A 22,149-nucleotide genomic window follows, 5' to 3' on the forward strand; every position below is an offset into this window, starting at 1 on the left:
ACGTAAAAAAAAAAAAAAAAAAAAAAAAAAAAAAAATATATATATATATATATATATATATATATATATATGATCTGGAGGAGGACCTTCAAAATGGCAGAGGAGTAAGATGCGGACATCACCTTCCTCCCCACAGATACATCAAAAATACATCTACACGTGGAACAACTCCTACAGAACACCTACTGAATGCTGGCAGAAGACCTCAGACCTCCCAAAAGGCAGGACACTCCCCACGTACCTGGGTAGGGCAAAAGAAAAAAGAAAAACGAGAGACAAAAGAATAGGGACGGGACCTGCACCTCGGGGAGGGAGCCATGAAGGAGGAAAGGTTTCCACACAGAAGAAGCCCCTTCGCGGGCAGAGACTGCGGGTGACGGAGGGGGGAAAGCTTCGCAGCCGCGGAGGAGAGCACAGCAACAGGGGTGCGGAGGGCAAAGCGGAGAGATTCCCGCACAGAGGATCAGGGCTGACGGGCACTCACCAGCCCGAGAGGCTTGTCTACTAACCCGCCAGGATGGGTGGGGGCTGGGAGCTGAGGCTCGGGCTTCGGAGGTCAGATCACAGGGAGAGGACTGGGGTTGGCTGCAGGAACACAGCCTGAAGGGGGCTAGTGCGCCACAGCTAGCCGGGAGGGAGTCCGGGGAAAGGTCTGGACCTGCCGAAGAGGCAAGAGACCATTGTTTCATGGTGTGCAAGGAGAGGGGATTCAGAGCACCACCTAAATGAGCTCCAGAGACAGGCGCGAGCCGTGGCTATCAGTATGGACACCAGAGATGGGCATGAAACGCTAAGGCTTCTGCTGCCACCACCAAGAAGCCTGTGTGCGAGCACAGGTCACCATCCACACCTCCCCTTCCGGGAACCTGTGCAGCCTGCCACTGCCAGGGTCCCGAGATCCAGGGACAACTCCCCCCGGGAGAACGAACACACAGTGCGCTTCAGGCTGTTGCAACTTCACACTGGCCTCTGCCACCGCAGACTCGCCCCTGATTCCATACCCCTTCATCCCCCCAGCCTGAGTGAGCCAAAGCCCCCTAATCTTAAAGCTGCTTCTTTAAGCCCCTCCTCTCTGGGTGACGAACAGACGCCAGAGGGCATCCTACATGCAGTGGCAGGGCCAAATCCAAACCTGAACCCCAGGAGCTGTGTGAACAAAGAAGAAAAAGGGAAATTTCTCTGTGCAGCCTCAGGAGCAGAGGATTAAATCTCCACAGTCAACCTGATGTACCCTGCATCTGTGGAATACATGAATAGACAACGAATCACCCCAAAACTGAGGTGGTGGACTTCGGGAGCAACTGTAGACTTTGGGTTTGCCTTCTGCATCTAATTTGTTTCCAGTTTTATGTTTATCTTAGTTTAGTATTTAGAGCTTATTATCACTGGTAGATTTGTTTATTGATTTGGTTGCTCTCTTCCTTTATATATATATATATATGTATATATATATATATATTTTCTTTCCTTTTCCTCTTTTTGTCAGTGTGTATGTGTATGCTTCTTTGTGTGATTTTGTCTGTATAGGTTTGCTTTTACCACTTGTCCTAGGGTTCTGTCTATCCATTTTTTTAGTATAGTTTTTAGTGCTTGTTATGATTGGTGGATTTGTTTATTGGTTTGGTTGCTCTCTTCTTTTCTTAATTACTTTTTTATTTTAATAATATTTTTAATTTTTTATTTTAATAACTTTACTTATTTTATTTATTTTCTTTGTTTCTTCTTTTTTTTTCTCCCTTTTCTTCTGAGCCGTTTGGCTGACAGGGTCTTGGTGCTCCAGCTGGGTGTCAGGGCTGAGGCTTTGAGGTGGGAGAGCCAAGTTCAGGACATTGGTCCATCAGAGACCTCCAGGCCACTCGTAATATCATTCGGTGAGAGCTCTCCCAGACATCTCTGTCTCAATGTTCAGACCCAGCTCCACTCAACGACCAGCAAGCTACAGTGCTGGACACCCCATGCCAAACGACTAACAAGACAGGAACACCACACCAACCATTATCAGAGAGACTGCCTAAAATCATAATAAGTTCACAGACACCCCAAAACACACCACCGGATGCAGTCCTGCCCACCAGAAAGACAAGATCCAGCCTCATCCATCAGAACACAGGCACCAGTCCCCTCTACCAGTAAGCCTACACAACCCACTGAACCAACCTTACCCACTGGGGGCAGATACCAAAAACAATTGGAACTACGAAACTGAAGCCTGTGAAAAGGAAACCCCAAACACAGTTAAGCAAAATGAGAAGACAGAGCAATACACAGCAGATGAAGGAGCAAGGTAAAAACCCACCAGACCAAACAAATGAAGAGGAAGTAGGCAGTCTACCTGAAAAAGAATTCAGAGTAATGAGAGTAAAGATGATCCAAAATCATGGAATTAGAATTTAGAAGATACAAGAAACATTTAACAAGGACCTAGAAAAACTAAAGAGCAAACAAACAATGATGAACAACATGATAAATGAAATTAAAAATTCTCTAGAAGGAATCAGTAGCAGAATAACTGAGGCAGAAGAACAGATAAGTGACCTGAAAGATGAAATAGTGGAAATAACTACCACAGAGCAGAATAAAGAAAGAAGAATGAAAAGAATTGAGGACAGTTGCAGAGACCTCTGGGACATTAAACACACCAACATTCGAATTATAGGGGTCCCAGAAAAAGAAGAGAAAAAAGAAAGGGTCTGAGAAAATATTTGAAGAGATTATAGTTGAGAACTTCCCTAATATGGGAAAGGAAATAGTCAATCAAGTCCAGGAAGGGCAGAGACCCATACAGGATAAATCCAAGGAGAAACATGCCAAGACACATATTAATCAAACTGACGAAAATTAAATACAAAGAAAAAACATTAAAAGCAGCAAGGGAAAAGCAACAAATAACATACAAGGGCATCCCCATAAGGTTAACAGCTGATCGTTCAGCAGAAACTCTGCAAGCCAGAAGGGAGTGGCAGGACATATTTGAAGTGATGAAAGGGAAAAACCTACAACCAAGATTACTCCACCCAGCAAGGACCTCATTCATATTTGATGGAGAAATTAAAACCTTTACAGACAAGCAAAAGCTAAGAGAATTCAGCACCACCAAACCGGCTTTACAACACATGCTAAAGGAACTTCTCTAGGCAGGAAACACAAGAGAAGGAGAAGACCTACAATAACAAACCCAAAACAATGAAGAAAATTTTAATAGGAACATAAATATCGATAATTACCTTAAATGTAAATGGATTAAATGCTCCAACCAAAAGACATAGACTGGCCGAATGGATACAAAAACAAGACCTGTATATATGCTGTCTACAAGAGACCCACTTCAGACCTAGGGACACATACAGACTGAAAGTGAGGGGATGGAAAAAGATATTCCATGCAAATGGAAACCAAAAGAAAGCTGGAGTAGCAATTCTCATATCAGACAAAATAGACTTTAAATAAAGACTATTACAAGAGACAAAGAAGGACACTACATCACGATCAAGAGATCACTCCAAGAGGAAGATATAACAGTTGTAAATATTTATGCACCCAACATAGGAGCATGTCAATACATAAGGCAAATGCTAACAGCCATAAAAGGGGAAATCAACAGTAACACTATCATAGTAGGGGACTTTAACACCCCACTTTTACCAATGGACAGATCATCCATAATGAAAATAAATAAGGAAACACAAGCTTTAAATGACACATTGAACATGATGAACTTAATTCATATTTATAGGACATTCCATCCAAAAACAACAGAATACACTTTCTTCTCAAGTGCTCATGGAACATTCTCCAGGATAGATCACACCTCAGATCACAAATCAAGCCTTGGTAAATTTAAGAAGATTGAAATCATATCCAGTATCTTTTCCGACCATACCGCTATGAGACTAGATATCAATTACAGGAAAAAAACTGTAAAAAATACAATCACATGGAGGCTAAACAATACACTACTAAATAACCAAGAGATCACAGAAGAAATCAAAGGGGAAATCAAAAAATACCTAGAAACAAATGACAATGAAAACACTATGACCCAAAACCTATGGGATGAAGCAAAAGCAGTTCTAAGAGGGAAGTTTATAGCAATACGATCCTACCTCAGGGAACAAGAAAAATCTCAAATAAACAACCTGTGCTTACACCTAAAGCAATTAGAGAAAAAAGAACAAAAACAACCCAAAGTTAGTATACGCAAATAAATCATAAACATCAGATCAGAAATGAAGGAAAAAGAAATGAAGGAAATGATTGCAAAGATCAATAAAACTAAAAGCTGGTTCTTTGAGAAGATAAACAAAATTGATAAACCATTAGCCAGACTCATCAAGAAAAAAAGGGAAAAGACTCAAACCAATAGAAATGAAAAAGGAGAAGTAACAACTGACACTGCAGAAATACAAGGATCATGAGGGATTACTACAAGCAACTGTATGCCAATACAATGGACAACCTGGAATAAACGGAAAAATTCTTAGAAAATCCCAGCCCTCCGAGACTGAACCAGGAAGAAATAGAAATAGAAACAGACCAGTCACAAGCACTGAAATTGAAACGGTGATTAAAATCTTCCAGCAAACAATAGCCTAGGACCAGATGGCTTCACAGGCGAATTCTATCAAACATTTAGAGAAGAGCTAACACCTATCCTTCTCAAACGCTTCCAAAATATAGCAGAGGGAGGAACACTCCCAAACTCATTCTACGAGGCCACCATCACCCTGATACCAAAACCAGACAAAGATGTCCCAAAAAAAGAAAACTACAGGCCAGTATCAAAAATGAACATAGATGCAAAAATCCTCAACAAAATACTAGCCAACAGAATATAACAGCACAATAAAAGTATCCTACACCATGAACAAATGGGGTTTATCCCAGGAATGCAAGGATTCTTCAATCTACGCAAATGAATCAATGTGATATACCATATTAACAAACTGAAGGAGAAAAACCATATGATCATCTCAATAGATGCAGAAAAAGCTTTTGACAAAATTCAACACCCATTTATGAGAAAAAACCCTCCAGAAAGTAGGCATAGAGGGAACTTAGCTCAACATAATAAAGACCATATATGACAAACCCACAGCCAACATTGTTCTCAATGGTGAAAAACTGAAACCACTTCCACTAAGATCAGGAAAAAGACAAGGTTGCTCAATCTCACCACTCTTATTCAGCATAGTTTTGGAAGTTTTAGCCACAGCAATCAGAGAAGAAAAGGAAATAAAAGGAATCCAAATCAGAAAGAAGAAGTAAATCTGTCCCTGTTTGCAGATGACATGATACTATACATACAGAATCCTAAAGATGCTACCCGAAAACTACTAGAGCTAATCAATGAATTTGGTTAAGTAGCAGGATACGAAATTAATGCACAGAAATCTCTTGCATTCCTATACACTAAGGGTGAAAAATCTGAAAGAGAAATTAAGGAAACACTCCCACTTACCATTGCAACAAAAAGAATAAAATACCTAGGAATAAACCTACCTACAGTGACAAAAACCTGTATGCAGAAAACTATAAGACACTGATGAAAGAAATTAAAGATGTACAAAGAGATGGAGAGATATACCATGTTCTTGGATTGGAAGAATCAACATTGTGAAAATGACTCTACTACCCAAAGCAATCTACAGATTCAGTGCAATCCTTATCAAACTACCAATGGCATTTTTCATAGAACTAGAACAAAAAAATTCACAATTTGTATGGAAACACAAAAGACCCTGAATAGCCAAAGAAATCTTGAGAAAGAATAACGGAGCTGGAAGAATAAGACTCCTGGACTTCAGACTATACTACAAAGCTATAGAAATCAAGACAGTATGGTACTGGCACAAAAACAGAAATACAGATCAATGGAACAGGATAGAAAGCCTAGAGATAAACCCACGCACATATGGTCACCTAACCTTTGATAAACGAGGCAAGAATATACAATGGAAAAAAGACAGCCTCTTCAATAAGTGGTGCTGGGAAAACTGGACAGCAACATGTAAAAGAATGAAATTAGAACGCTAACACCATACACAAAAATAAACTCAAAATGGATTAAAGACCTAAATGTAAGGCTAGACACTACAAAACTCTTAGAGGAAAACATAGGCAGAACACTCTATGACACAAATCACAGCAAGATCCTTTTTGACCCACCTCCTAGAGAAATGGAAATAAAAATAAACAACTCAGACCTAATGAAACTTAAAAGCTTTTGCACAGCAAAGGAAACCATAAACGAGACGGAAAGACAACCCTCAGAATGGGAGAAAATATGTGCAAATGAAGCAATGGACAAAGGATTACTCTCCAAAATATACAAGCAGCTCCATATCAAAAAGACAAACAACCCAATCCAAAAATTGGCTGAAGACCTAAATAGACATTTCTCCAAAGAAGATATACAGATTGCCAACAAACACATGAGAGGATGTTCAACATCACTAATCATTAGAGTAATGCAAATCAAAACTATAATGAAGTATCACCTCACACCAGTCAGAATGGCCATCATCAAAAAGTCTGCAAACAATACATGCTAGAGAGGGTGTGGAGAAAGGGAACACTCTTGCACTGTTTGTGGTAATGTAAATTGATACAGCCACTATGGAGAACAGTATGGAGGTTCCTTAAGAAACTAAAACTAGAACTACCATACGACACAGCACTCCCACTACTGGGCATATACCTTGAGAAAACCATAATTCAAAACGAGTCATGTTCCACAATGTTCTTTGCAGCTCTATTTACAATAGCCAGGACATGGAAGCAACCTAAGTGTCCATCAACAGATGAATGGATAAAGAAGATGTGGCACATATATACAATGCAATATTAGCCATAAAAAGAAACGAGATTGAATTATTTGTAGTGAGGTGGATGGACCTAGGGTCTATCATACAGAGTGAAGTAAGTCAGAAAGAGAAAAACAGATACTGTATGCTAACACATATATGTGGAATCTTAAAAAAAAAAAAATTTATCAAGGACCTAGAGGTAGGACAGGAATAAAGGCGCAGTCATAGAGAATGGACTTGAGGATACGGGAGAAGGGTAAGCTGGGACGAAGTGAGAGAGTGGCATGCACATATACATGCTAGTGGGAAGCAGCCGCACAGCACAGGGCGATCAGCTCGGTGTTTTGTGACCACCTGGCGGGGTGGGATAGGGAGGATGGGAGGGAGTCGCAAGAGGCAGGGGATATGACGGGGTGGGATTGGGAGGATGGGAGGGAGTCGCAAGAGGCAGGGGATATGGGGATATATGTGTACATGTAGCTGATTCACTTTGTTATATAGCAGAAACTAATACACCATTGTAAAGCAATTATACTCCAATAAAGATGTTAAAATATTATATATATATATATATATATATATATATATATAGAGAGAGAGAGAGAGAGAGAGAGAGAGAGAGAGAGAGGGAGAGAGAGAGTCTGGAAGCAAAAAAATCTTTATTCTTAGAAAATTTATGTGTTTTTCTTAAGTAGATGCTTATACATGGTGACATTATAATTAGCATGAACATGGTTAAGAAGGAGTTTTAATACTATTTCTTAATGGAAAGAAAATAGTTCAGAATTCGAACTTTATTTCCTGTAGTTTTAGAAATGGTAACACTTAATGTGTTGAAAATTTTAAGTACTTTACTATTCTCAGTTGAAGGATTTTTTTATTTATCATTTTTCTTTAGAAATAGTTTTTTTAGTGAGCAAGAAAATACCAATATAATACTTAGCTATAGGAATGATAATTTTAGGAGTTAACACATTTCAGCAATTTCTGTCAAGATGATATATCAAAAGTGTATTCTCTCTGATATTAGTTTTTTATTTAAATTAAAAATGCTTATGCAAGCAAATCCATTTATGAAACATTGACTTATGTAAAGTTACCTAAGAGCAGGATTTTCATCGCCTTTAATAAACTTAAATGCTTTATAACTCACCAAGAAGGGATATTATATGCAAAATTTCCCAAACATTTGATTTTAGATCCTTCTTTGCTGGAGAATCTCCTGGCGTGGTGATTTGTCTAATGCATTTTAGGACATGTCATTTTAGAATGTGCTTTATACAATTACAACCTTTAGAAGTTAATCATGATATTTCAAATATAATAATTTGTATATAACTGCAAAAATATCTTCCAACTTGCTGTGTACTTACAAAAAAAAAATAAAGTCTTCAGAAATATTCCAAGTAGTTGTGCTATATATTGATTTTGCTTGTTGAAGCCCTCATTCTTCTGTGTCATTTAGCATAACGTGAGAACATTTCAAATTTTATTCTATCTGATATTTTAATCTACACCTATAAAAATTTAATTTTGTTCTGTCTTATTTGGCTATCAAAATGGTAGGTTCAAATATCCCTCATGTTTCTGTATATGTAATAATGCGTCTGTTTTTATATTGCCTTCCTTGTTTAAACCAGGTGCCTATTCTTTAAAAACTGTATAAATAGTAGTATTCCTTCTTTTCATTCAGATATTTTTTTCAGGGCCTTTGTTTTTGACAAAGCAAGAAAGCGATGCCTCTGGTTCCCTTTCAATAGCATGTCAAATGGAGTGAAAAAAGAGTTTGGCCATGAATTTGACCTCTATGAAAATAAAGGTAACTTGCTTCTCCCTAAATATTTCGTAATGAAACAAAGTATAAAATATATGTAATTGCCTGCCACAGTGCTCTTTCTAACTGATTTTTCCATTATATCATGGATCTATTATGCAGTCAATTCATCTATTAAGACAGGTGACACTACTGCCTTGACTATTTTCAGTATGGTACTTTAAAGAGAGCTTTTCCCAAATTTTCCATAGTTAGATTATCCCTCACCTCTTTGTTTATTTCTAGTAACATCTACCGGAACTGATATTCTCCACAGTCATTTTAGAAAGTGCCACCTTAAGTTATTAGTTTAAGACATTTTATATAACAGCAAATTTTGAGCTTACTATAGTATTCTAAATTTTAATAACTTTGGATAATTAATCTAAGTTACAGTGATGATTGCTGATAACAACAAAACGTGGAGGTTTTGAAAAATTAGTTGGATCTATTCCTAGTTACATACTTCTAAAAAATCTTTGAAAGAATTGAGACCATATTATTAGTTAATTTGTCTACTTTGGTAGTTTGATATTATATTCACAAGGTATTTATTTTGTTCAAAAGTGGATTTATAATAATAAAATAATTGAAGAATGTTTACTAAATGTGTATTTTACAGAATAAATCTCTCATTACACAAAATAATAATCATGAATTATGTTTATGATAATACTATTTATTTCAATTTTAATGTTTTCTTAAACCATACTGTGTTTTTTATTAAACTTAGGTATTTAGTAATATACACAGACATTTCTTTGTTAATAGGGAAAATGTTTAAATGAAATTAAAATTAATTCATGTTAGAAAATAAGATGATATCTGTACACCCCAATAATTCTGTAAATCCTAAACATAATTCATAATCTAGTATAAAACCATCTTTAATCTTCTAGGTTGCTAACAACTGTATATACTATTATTGGATAGAAATATACAGCTTGTTTCAATTTGATTGTCCTATAATTTAGCAGCTGATCTGTTAGCAAAACTACGGAAAATAATAATCAGCATAATGTAATTATCACATACACACACATACACAAAAACCCACACAATTTTACTGATATAAAGACAAATCAGTTATTTCCATTATCTTAAAGTAACTTTTTGAATTCAATATAGGTTTACAAATTTTTGTTTTTAATATGTTCTTAAAATGGTCTGTGAATTTGAGCAAATCATTATGCTAAATTAAATTTGCCTGTCCAGTTGAGTATGTAGAATAATCTACGTTAAGTAGGTAGACTAATCTCTACAGTCATCCAGGTATATACTCACAAAATTAAAACTTCTCAATGGTCTTTTTTGTTTGTTTTGGATTACTCTGAAATGTATTATTTTGAAAATATTAGTAGAATTTTTAGGCAAGAAATTTCAATATGATTTGTGATGGTTTATAAGCATTACTTAAAGATTTGAATGGAATTTTATCATTTTTATTTTTAATATACACAGCAGATATGTTACATAGTGATAACATTTTTCTCTGCTTTCTTCTGATAGACTACATTAGAAACTGCATCATCGGTAAAGGAGGTAGCTATAAGGGAACAGTATCTATCACTAAAAGTGGCATCAAATGCCAGCCCTGGAATTCCATGATACCACATGAACACAGGTAAGAATAGCGTGAAGAAAAGAGGATAGAGCCTCTCTTTTATAGGTGTGTTACCAATCCCAGGTTAGTGCTTCAGAATAATCCTACACTTCTATAATAATTTAGCCAACTTTGCAGAAGTATATTAGGCCAAAGCTTATCTGAATTTGTAACTGATATTTAGCCAAAGAATAAAAAATTATCATTAAGATGTAGCCTAACATTTTTTCACCTCAAAACCTCAATTTATAGATCTTGGTGTTTGGGAAGAAATAATAAAAAAAATAATTAAAAAAAATTTTTCCCCTCTCTTTGCCTGCGAAAAGGCACAGCACTCTGCAGCTGGAGTGGAGAGGTTGCCTGTGATAAGTTGGAGATGGAACAGATTCTGATCTTACATAACCAGGGCCCAAATGTTCTTTAACCATGGTGGTTCTCAAACTGGACTGCACATTAAAATCACCTGCTACAAGCCCTTAACAAATCCTACCACCCGAGTGTCAACACAGACCAAGTAAATCAGAATCACTTGGCACCAGTATTTTTTTAAAAGTTCCCCAGGTGATTCTAAATCACAGTCAAAATTGAGAACCTCTGCTAAAAATTCATGCCTCAGATTGACAAACTTTCCCATTTCACCTAGTGCCTAATGACTAGAGAAAACTTCTTATTCCTTGGAAATTAAATGTCTATAGTGAAGAGGAGAATTGTGTTCATTATAACAGATGAATGCTATTTAAAGATGAGTAAACATAATATCCATAGGCTCATTAGTCTGAGAATTTTAATCATCATGGAGGAGAAATATAGATATCTACTCACTAGAGAGCCATATGTAGCCAGAGTTTTTCAAGACTTATTTCACAAAGAATTTTAACAGGAACTAAAGTAGTTTAAAACAGCTCTTCCTGGTTATTAGATGCATTGGAAGATTTAGTTTACCATGTGCCAAGTACCTTGTTGAGCAGTATACCTGGTTTATCTCATTTAATCTTCTCAAGAACCACAAAGTAGGTGATTTTATTAGTTCTATTTTATATATGGTGAAACTGAAGAGCAAAGATCCTTAGTAACTTTTCAAGGTCATGCACAACTAGCAAGTGGTATGGCCAGAATCTGAGGCCAGCCAGTGTCACTCTGTATCCTATGTTTTAACAACCCCAGGGCCTTAAATACCCAGCAAATTAGTAGGATATATGCTGTGACCTGTTTTTGCAATAGAGGTAGTAACTTGCTTGATGAATCCACTTTTTATTCCATTTCATTCATTTGGTGGGGGGCAAAACTATGCAAGATGATTTTACTTCAGTAAACAGAAAACGAGTTCATTGGCCCACATAAAAAGAAAAAGAGTTGGTTGCTCTACACTGGGATCAAACCTGTGATTTTGGCCTTGTTAACAACAGCTAGTACGTGTCCAAGCAGATCAGCTTTACAGTGTTTCAATAACAGAAAACAACTAATTTTTCCAAATTCATTGCTTATGAATTACATGAATACCTCCAAAACATAGTTTTATCTTTACATTACAAAACAAACAATGTAATTGGTTTTGTCCTCTCATAAGGATTTGCATGGTGTCATTCCCTGCATAGTGAGGAAAACATTTTGCTTATATAGATGGATCTAAGTTTTTCATGAACAAAGGAATGGCATTTGAAATCAATCCTGCCCTAGTTGAGGAGAGTGCACTGGATGACCTACTAGAGGTCTTATTTCAACCCAAATTCTCTATGATTGTGATTCTCTGCTACAGGAGTACATGTGAAATAGATCTCCCTGGGAACTGGCTTCCCAGTCCAATCAGCTATTTTACCAACAAACATTTCCTTGTGATATAAAGCTTTAGGGCTGAGAGGACCTTGTACATTAATCAATTTTTTTTTATTCAATGCGAGCAACACATTTTCATCAATTAGCAGCTTATTGGAATATCTACATGCTAGGTTAACACTTTTAAGTGTTAACTAAAGATTAACTCTATGGAAAATTGAAAGAGAAATATATATCTATATACGTCTGTCTAGAGGAGTGATTTATTGTCAACTCCCTAAATTGAAATATTTTACAAATGGTTTAATGGGAAGATGATGATAGATGATGAAATTAGTATAGAAGCTTAACTAGAAAATCAGGTGACCTGATATCTACATCTACATCTTTCACTGGCCACCCAGCATTCATTAAAGAAGCAGATGATGGAATGGATCAAGTTTCCTATGAACACAGTTCATATTAAAAGAAAAGAAAAGGTGGCCAGCACCCAGAAGATCTAATTTATGTTTCAAAGTATATTTGGATGTAACTCAATTTTAAATATTCCTTCACTTATCTCTCTAAAAATAAAGCCTTGCTCACAAGGACAGAGAACCAAAAATAGTATATATGTGAGTAAAAGTTTATTACAGAGCCTATTGACTGGCACAGGGTGTGTGTGTGTGTAATAGGTTCTCATAAACATGTGTTGAATGAACACATAGAGTGCAAAGAGCAGGGCTAGGCTTCATCGCTTGGTCAAGTATGGGATACTAAAGAAAAGCAGACTGAAAACTTCAGAGCACAAAAGAAAACCAGTTAATCGGGGTAAAAAGTCATATACACCAAAGACTGAAGAGAAGAGATGACCCAGACTGCTCTTTACCCTGCATGTCCTAAAGAGGAATGTGATATGCACTGATACAGAATTGTGGAAAGCAGGACACATTTTTCTCTTCATTTTTCATTTTTCTTAACTCCAGTGGGAAAACTTTATTCATCTTTTAACCATAGCTAGTTTTGATTTCTACTTTATCTCTTTCCCTTCCTATTTGCATTTTTCCTACTAAACTGTTGACTTATTCATTCACTACTTCTTTTTTAATGAATGAATGAATGAATGATTATCTGTGTTGGGTCTTTGTTGCTGTGCGTGGGCTTTCACTAGTTGTGACGACCGGGGGCTACTCTTCATTGCGGTGCACGGGCTTCTCATTGTAGTGGCTTCTCTTGTTGCGGAGCACAGGCTTTAGGTGTGCAGGCTCAGTAGTTGTGGCTCACGGGTTTAGTTGCTCCACAGCATGTGGGGATCTTCCCAGACTGGGGCTCGAACCTATGTACCCTGCATTGGCAGGTGGATCCTTAACCACAACCACTGCGCCACCAGGGAAGTCCCATTCACTACTTCTTCACAGCTGCTTCTTTGCTTTACAAATCCACTGGAAAGGTGTGTGTGTGTGTAACAAAATCTCTAAAACTGTAGATATTTTATATGTGTGCATTTAACATGTGTTAAATCATTATTTAGTTTTTTACACTTAATACATAAAATGATATAAAATGAAGGAGCTTATAATAATCTAATTCATTCCACTCATCTTGTAAGTGAAGTTGAAAACCCAAAGAGTAAGTAAATTATCTAAGGGCTAGTGTCATATACTAGTCGAGTGATACATGTGGGGCAACAATGTAGATTTTTGTGATCAACAATAACTTATTCTCAGTACTATACTATACCAAGCTTTTTCAGAAAATAGAGTTATAGGGGGATTTTCTTAGGTAAATTTGATTAATGCAGTACTTTATGAAAAAGATATAAAGTAAAAGTCAGTTTTGATTCTATCAGAAAAATGAGTATTTCATTATAAATTTACTATGAAAAATTGAACAACTGGCAAAGTGAAGGGAAATAATTTTCACACAATGGCACAAAGATTATCTTAAATTATTCTGGAATAATGGGGCTAAAACTAAGACAAAAGATGACTTATTTTTCCTTTGAAAATTACTGTTAGGAACTGTAAAGTCATGATAAGTTTTCATTTTATTATAATTCTTGTCAGTCATAAGACGTAATGTCTAATTTTTGTTCCCCAATATTTAAAATGCTAGTGAAGTAGGGATATAAACTCTTTATGTAAAGACATTTTGGCATTTCATGTTTATAATACTTAATGGGTATCTTGAAAATGTTTGGTTAGTAGTAAGTCTCTTGGACTCTTTATTTTTGACCAATAATTTACATTTTCTGAGCACTTAACTCTGGTGTATTTCCTGTCCAAATTAAATGATTTCATTGCAAAATGTTGCTTGGTACCCAAGGCATGTCCATATTTATTTTACGCCACAGCATAACAAAAATGATTATTTCTTAACTAGAGGTTTCAATGGGTAGGAAACATATTTGAATGGTATTTACTGAGAGACTAAGATCTTTGGACTTCACTGTAATTTAAGTACCATTTAGATCTCAGAGGTCAGTAAAAGTAGAAAGTAAGCTTTATAGCAAAAACTGAACTGAATATTGAAAATGTAACCGGATTTTCAAAAAAAAGTGCTTACTAATGTTACCTACAGATATATATTGTTTACTTATGCTTTTTTTGTGTGCAGTCTAGCAGACACTTGCAGCATCATTGAGGCCAAGGTCACAAGCAGTACAAAAGAATAAAAAGGCCTTTGAACTCTTCTGCTCTTATGTTGAAGTACTGTGTGCTGGTAACAAAATTATAACCAGGGCATTAGACATTTTAAATGAAGGTAATATATTGCAGTCTGCACGCAATGGCCAACTATTATGAACTAAACCTGAAAGCACCAAGCCCCAGTCACAGTGAAAACTTTACAAATTTTTAAAGAGAATAAGCATTTCTGTTTTTTACTATGACAGTCTAAAGACTACTAAGTGGAGCGTGCTTAATAACAGATGGAGTTTATTAAGTGTCAATTACTCTCTCATCTCTTTGAACTTCTCAAAACAACCACATAGGTGTAAGATGTTATAAGTTATGGTTATACTCAGTGTATAGGTAAGCTAGTAGGCTGAAAGAGGCTAAATTGCCCGCTGGGGTTTCCAGTTAGTAAGACAGAGCTGAAATTTGAGTCCAGATTCAATTTGTTTCTAGACCCTTTGTTCCTGTTACTTTATCAATCTATTTCTCAATTGTGCAGAAAAAAGGGGGGCTATCATTCATAAGAAAAGCAATAAACAAACAAATAATTATCTCAGATAAGCAGTGTAATAGTGAGATTTCAAGGTCTAGGGCAGTGTTTCTGCAGTTCTCTCCTAAGTGGCTTTCCTCAATCATTTGCTGCCTTTGAGTGGAACTTTGAAATTGTGGTTCAAACAATGTCAATTAGGCTCTAGAATGATTGGCTCTTAGTGAATCCAGAGATGAATCATTCTTAAGCCTGCTGAATACGAGAATTCAGTTAGGTAAATGTCTATAAAATTTAAGTATCTTAAGAATAGATGGAAAAGACAGAATTCAAGTTAATATCTATGGAGGTCTGAGATAGAATAAAGGATTACTCCACTTTTGGGAAAACATACCCACTAGTTAGTAAAATTAATAGCCCCCCCCAAAAGTTGCATGCTCTTATACTGTAATGATTATCATTTTAAAACTAGCTTTTTGCCTTCGAGCTATCGGGGTAAAGACCTACAGGAAAACTACTGTCGAAATCCTCGAGGGGAAGAAGGGGGACCTTGGTGTTTCACAAGCAATCCAGAGGTACGCTACGAAGTCTGTGACATTCCTCAGTGTTCAGAAGGTAAATGAACCTGAATGCCATGTGGGGCACTCTGCTCTCCCTTTGTGTAAAACTGCAACTCACATTAAAGGTTAACAGAATTGAATCAAATCACAATGAATATGATGTTCATTCAATTGCAACTATAGATCATAATTCGAGCATTTTTAGAGGAGGATGTTTTAAAAACTGATTATCATCAGATTAATGCAAAATAATGGAGCAAGTTATCAGTTTGAATTTCAAAAGAGCCTGAGGTATCTCTTTGGGGAGAGTAAAAGTTTGGGCTTCCTCATCTGCTGATTTGAGCTCATAATAGCTCAAAATCTGCTCCCATACATCACCTGAAAGGAGCAGAATGACACTTAGCCCTTTATGAGTAACGCTAATTCTACTCATCCAAAACCCGCTTCTGCAGAAGTTTTGTCAAAGCTATTTTGAAGTGGTGTGGCAAGGGTATACGGACCCAGAAGAGAATAAAGGAAGGGGGTCACTGAAAGTCCGAGTGCCCTGTGTGTGTTTTGGTGAACCAAATTTGATACATAGTCTGGAACCGAATACCATTCAGAATGGTATCTGAAGAGATCAAAACAGTAGATTACAGGCTGTTTGGAAGGCAGGCACTCTAAACCCATGTCTGTGTCTTCACCTCCTCTCACAGCATGAAAGGGCACTGTCCTTGCTTTTACAGTGGAAACTGAATGACGGGCAAGAAGGAAGAGTAACCATTTCAGCATTGTATGTGGTTTCATTTTTCTTGGTTATCTGGCTACTGAATAGCTGGCTTTTTAGTTCTGTCAGAAACTAAAATACTAAAAATCAAAATGAAACATGGATTGAATTCTGATCAAAATTTAGCAGCATTTTGAAGTACCTGCGGTGGGGATTATGTCTGGAATGCTGTCCAATTTTTATAGTAAGATATTTTACCTGTTTGTTATTAACCAAATATTTTTGAACTATTTCTTCCATAATATTCATTAAGTATTAGGTTGATATTTATCACATAAAAAGGCCATTGTTAGCTAACTGTCACAGAGAAGGTGAATTTGTTTTCTGTTGTTAGTTAATTTAAAATTCTTGAATTCATGTGCTAGAGCCAGTTCCATCTGTTTGTAAATTCTTACTTTCCATTCCATATCATATTCTGTTCACTATAACTTCTTCATTGTTTTTCTTTTCTTTTAAAAATAATAAACTGATCTGTGATAACGTTATGAATGTCTGTTTTGTATGAATAAGTCTGTAATGTTTGCCTTAAATTTACACATGGAAGAAAACCCTACTTTTAGGGAACTCTCCGCTATCACAGTTTTCTGAGGTTGAAAGTTATTGGCAAGGAGTTTTCTTTATTGGTTTTGTTTGATCTGGGACAGTGTTTTCAAGGGAAGGTAAATTGGTCAAACTTTAAACAGTTTAGCATTTATCTTGCCTGCCTACTCTGTGGGAATGTGATTTTTCAACCCCTGATTTAAAAGAAGAACCTTCATCAAACTATATTGGCATATATCTAAAATGACAGGCAATGTAGAATAAATGTGATAAAAAATAAATGCTTGGAAAAATTTCTGGTATTCCTTAGCTCATTAGAGTATACGTCCCTAATATTTTTTTAATGATTTGAGGTCATCGCACCTCCCTTAGAAAAGGGCATTGATCATTAGTATGAATGGTACATAATGCTATTGGTCACGGTGGCATTAAAGGTTGCAGATATGCTTTTTCTGGAAACAACTAGAAGTCTGAAAGAGTAGAATAACCCTCCTGTGAGAGAAGTAAACCAACACCTGTCCTATAGGCTAAACATATTTCAGGGACTGTGAACTGAGCTGTGATATTTAAATTCATACTAACATAAACAATGTTTTAGCAGGATTTTAATGAAGAGGATCTAAAATAAGAAGAAGCATTGTCAATACATTAATGGAGAAAAATAGCTATTTATAAAATGGGTAATACAAAATATACAAAATAATGTTGATATGATGTAAATTTCTATTAAAATACATATATGAGGCAAAAGCCTCAAAATCCACAATGTTTAAATAGTATGATGGGTGAGACTTTTTAATCTATGGATATTGTAAATGTCAAGTTCCAAAGGTTATATTATTATGGATGAAATATTAATGATCACATCATTTTGTATACTTTAAAATTAAATAAGACAAGTATGTGGTCAACTTTGGACTGTTCTTTGGAAAAGGACAAGTAGAACAGTATATATTTTTTGAAAATTTTTAAACTATATTAAAATATTTGCTAAATAATCACCTGAAATTTGTCTGAAATTTTGGTTCATAAAAATATATCTGGTATTTAAAGATTAAAATTATTTTCTTTTAATTTAAACCTTTGAAATATATAAAGCATTCCAAAATGAATACTCGTTTATCACATTTAGAACCTTACATAATTATGTAAAGAAAATATTACCATTAATGTTTAATTCAAAGATTATGGAAAAGAGAGGTATATAAAATTTGACTTCTTGCTTTAACATTTGCTTGGGATTTAAAATAAAGCAATCACTAGTCATTGAAACAGATTTTTTAAATGATAAATATTCAAGTAAATGCATTTTATTAAGCCATAATCATTATTTTTAAATACCTTACACTTAAAATACCAAATAATACTGCCATAACTTTAAATGTGTAATACCATACTCTGTGTGGCAAAAGACTTTTAAAAACAAAGATTTAAATAAAACTATTATTTATAAATGTGGATTTGTGAGACTATTCATATTTTAAACATTCAGTTTTGCTGAAGTAATCACTAGAATGGATTTGTCTGAGAGATATTTTCAAAATAGTTGTTTTAGTCTGTAAACTCAGATCACTTGTGGTTTTATGATTGATAAAAATGGAACACAGTAATTTCTGAGTTTAGTTAGTATATGAGAAAGGTGTTAAATTAATCCTAGTTACATTACAATTAATGTGTAGTTTTTGTGGTTTTCTATCAACAATTAGGGCAGAACTATAATTAGAAAAAGGTATTCATTTACTTATGAATATAAACATTTATTTAGTTTGAGCTTTTGTGAACTGGGACAGTATTTTGCTTCTGTTTGTTTTTTTTTTAAGGGAAGAACTTGCTGGAATGGTTAAATAATACACTGGCAACAGTAGAGAGAGTCAAAAGGAAATACAGCAGGAGGTGCAATCCTCACTCTCTTGCACTCTTATATAGATAATGCTTTCACCTGAGTCCTTGGTAGGTAGGTGGACTTGGTTTCCACCTATACAGCTTGACTTTGAGCTGGGAAAACTTAGACGAGTCTTAGAATTCTTGAAGTTTGAGAAGTAAATATGAGTTCAAAATTTGCCTTTCTCGAAGTAATTTTTATGACTAACCTGATGGTTTGATGCAATGGAGAAACCACAAATTTTTCATCCTTGGATAAGATGGCCAGTCTCGTTTCTCCTAGCCCCCCATAGGTGAGAATCCAACAGGTGGGCAACCTACTGCTGTAAACAGGAGCGAAGAGGGTAATGAGGACAATACTGAGAAAAGGCAGGGAGACTGACTTTCTAAAAGTTTTGCTTTCGACCTATCTTAAAGTATGACCAGTAAAAATGTGTAGGAAACAAGTTAAAATATGTAGGACAAAGAGGCAATTAGGGAGAATGGAAAGAGCGCTGGACTGTGGGTCAGAGGACCTATGTTCCAGGCACAGATCTGGCATTTTCTGTTTTAGGTAAGTCCCTTAAAACTTTTGTGAGCCTTGTTTTCCTCACTGCAAGGGTCAAATGATTTCTTATATGTTAAAATTACTGAATAATCAAAGAATATGTAACTATAATATACTTAGCATCTCAGTCCTATCACAGGAGTCACTTAATTCCCATCCCAACAGCAACTTTCATTACCTTCCAAACTCTAACATTCTTTGGGTTAACTTTTAATATTTTTCAATCTCATTAGGTCTGCACCTTGCATTCATAACTCTCTCTTCACTTCACTATAAACATAGCATACTAATTCATGTTTCTGTACCGTTTATGTTATTTTGCCCCTTTATAGTTTATCCACATCTTATGCATCCTTCAAGGTCTAAGTAAAATCCATTCTCTCCTAAAAGCCAATCACTAAGAACTTTCAGAATTGAATAAATTATCTACAAACTTCCTACTCAATGTGAGGTCCAAGGACCAACATCATCATCATCCTCTGGGAGCTTGTTATTAATGCCCCAGTCCTGATTCACTGAATCAGAACTTGCCCTTTATTTAACAAGATCTCAAAGTAACTTTTATGCACATTAAAGTTTGGAGAAGCACTGATCTACCGCTCATGCTGGAAAGCAGTCATCTTATAGAATCACCTGTGTCATTTGTGTAGCTATGTTTCCTTAAGGAAATGAAAAATTCTAAAGTTTCAGGAGAAGTGTTTTTTAATAATGCCCCAACACAGTTTCCCGGAAAATACTTTTATTCACTCTAATTAGACAAGGATATACTCTTATAAACTGCATTTTCTGACTGATACAAAATAGGCATATTTTGATTCCTGAGTACTATATAAGATTCGAAATTGTACATGTGGATATTTTATCCCCTTATTTGTGATCATAGGATTCTATTCTACTCTTTCATTCAATACAAAGGAGCAAACAACAATGATCAATGTTGTATCATTTTCTGTGAACATATCAAACCTTGCATTCTTTTTAAAATGGGAACTAAGTCTGTACCCCCATTCAGATGGAAAGCTGAAATGTGATACTACATAACCTATGTGGGATTGACCTTGGCCAACCAGAGCACCTTTATCGGTATGCTCTTGGATCCCTGTCATTTATATTCCAGGAGCTTACTGACTGTTGTCTGGGGGATCTCAGTATCAAATGAGAGGAAGCTGAATTGGTCCCTTGTCTTAGTCCATAGAACAACCTGCACGAAAAGCAGCAGATGGATCAGGCCAAATGGTTTCGTGTTTTAGGGATTTAGTTATTAACGTCCTATTAGATTATAAAAATCAAAGGTTCAAAAGTGACGATTCTAATAATATATTCCGAACTTCTACAAATACTCATTAGGCTAGATCCCGGTGGATAAAACTAAACACTGATATCTTTTCCCACTTCAGCTAATGTTAGACAATCAGTAATCACAAGATACAAATGATGTGTTTGGGGAAGTTTGCCGGATTTGTAGGAAAGCCAAGCAATGATTTATTCCACAGGATGCCTGCGGTGCTACAAATCAACCTGTCCATTTGAGAAGTCTTATTTTCAGCTAGTTGATGTGATTCAGAGTTTTCAGTGTGGTATAAGAGGCCAGCCAGAAGAGAACTATTAATTAACTTCACAGAGTCATCAGCAATATCCAGCTAATTAGATCAACTTACACATTTTAAAAACAGTGAGTACAAGAAGTTCAATAGCAGGTCATGTTCTATCCTAAGCTAGATAAGTATGCAAGTCTGCTCAGTTATTCGATGTGGATACTCACTGATAGAAAGGAACCGTGATTTCGTCCTGTAAAATATTCACATTCTTTAAATAGTACCAGATTACTATTTGAAGCTGGTCTCTCAGATCTATCTGGTCCTGATCTTGGCATTAACTGTAGAAGTATGATGTGTACTCATTTTAAATTGTGTATTTTCTGTGTATGTGTTGCAGGGTAAGTTGAGAGAAGAGCACTATCATGTTGACAGTATAGATATTGAGACCCCTGGCATTTTAGAACAAAAAAGGGAAGATCCCCAAGGATTTTCAGTTTCTAGGTACCTTTTGGACAGTTATGAAAAAATTAGAAAGGCAGCATCTTGGCCCTATGGTAAATCTGTATGACACTAACTACAAAAATCCCATTTAAACTGTATGAAAAGTTCAGTAGGGAGTACTTTATGCCACTATTAATGGATATTAAGCCCTAATTTAAAGTTAAAGGGGTACATAAGTTTTTCTAAAAATATCCTTGCTAAATAGGTGATTTACTGTTCTTTAAATGGAACAGTGGTGTTCTTGATTTTGCTGTCAAAAGCAATTAACATGCCATGCTTTAATTTTATTAGTTGAATGCATGACCTGCAATGGGGAAAGTTATCGAGGTCCCATGGATCATACAGAATCAGGCAAGACTTGTCAGCGCTGGGATCATCAGACGCCACATCGGCATAAATTCTTGCCAGAAAGGTAAAATACCACCAAATCCTGCGTCCAATGATTCTATTTACAAACTGTTATTTGCCCCATGGCAAATTACCATGGAATTTCTCTTGATATACTGTTTTCCTGATAGTCTTGGGCCACAGGGATTTATGATGAGGTATATGTGAGTGCTGGCTTCACCTCCAACTGGGCTTGGCTGATTAGGTTAAGAGTCCCTGAAATCAGGATGGTCCTGAACACAGAAGCATCAGTGGCTGGAGAAGGAAAACAGTAATAGAAGCTTCCTCTTTCC

General features: G+C 35.9%; 1 protein-coding gene across 2 annotated transcripts in view; it reads left to right on the top strand.

The window, feature by feature from the left end:
- Nucleotides 1-22,149, top strand: part of HGF (hepatocyte growth factor) — an 81,035-nt gene that overhangs the window by 12,043 nt on the left and 46,843 nt on the right. The window contains exons 3-6 of one of the 2 annotated variants that reach the window (XM_007467032.1): nucleotides 8,513-8,625; nucleotides 10,129-10,243; nucleotides 15,609-15,751; nucleotides 21,761-21,881. In XM_007467032.1, the coding sequence (XP_007467094.1) occupies nucleotides 8,513-8,625; nucleotides 10,129-10,243; nucleotides 15,609-15,751; nucleotides 21,761-21,881 (492 nt within the window). The remainder of the gene's footprint in view (nucleotides 1-8,512; nucleotides 8,626-10,128; nucleotides 10,244-15,608; nucleotides 15,752-21,760; nucleotides 21,882-22,149) is intronic. The other variant, XM_007467033.1, reaches the window with a different exon arrangement.

This window comes from Lipotes vexillifer, unplaced genomic scaffold, assembly GCF_000442215.2.
Source record: "Lipotes vexillifer unplaced genomic scaffold, Lipotes_vexillifer_v1.1 scaffold247, whole genome shotgun sequence".
NCBI classification, from domain to species: Eukaryota; Metazoa; Chordata; class Mammalia; order Artiodactyla; family Lipotidae; genus Lipotes; species Lipotes vexillifer.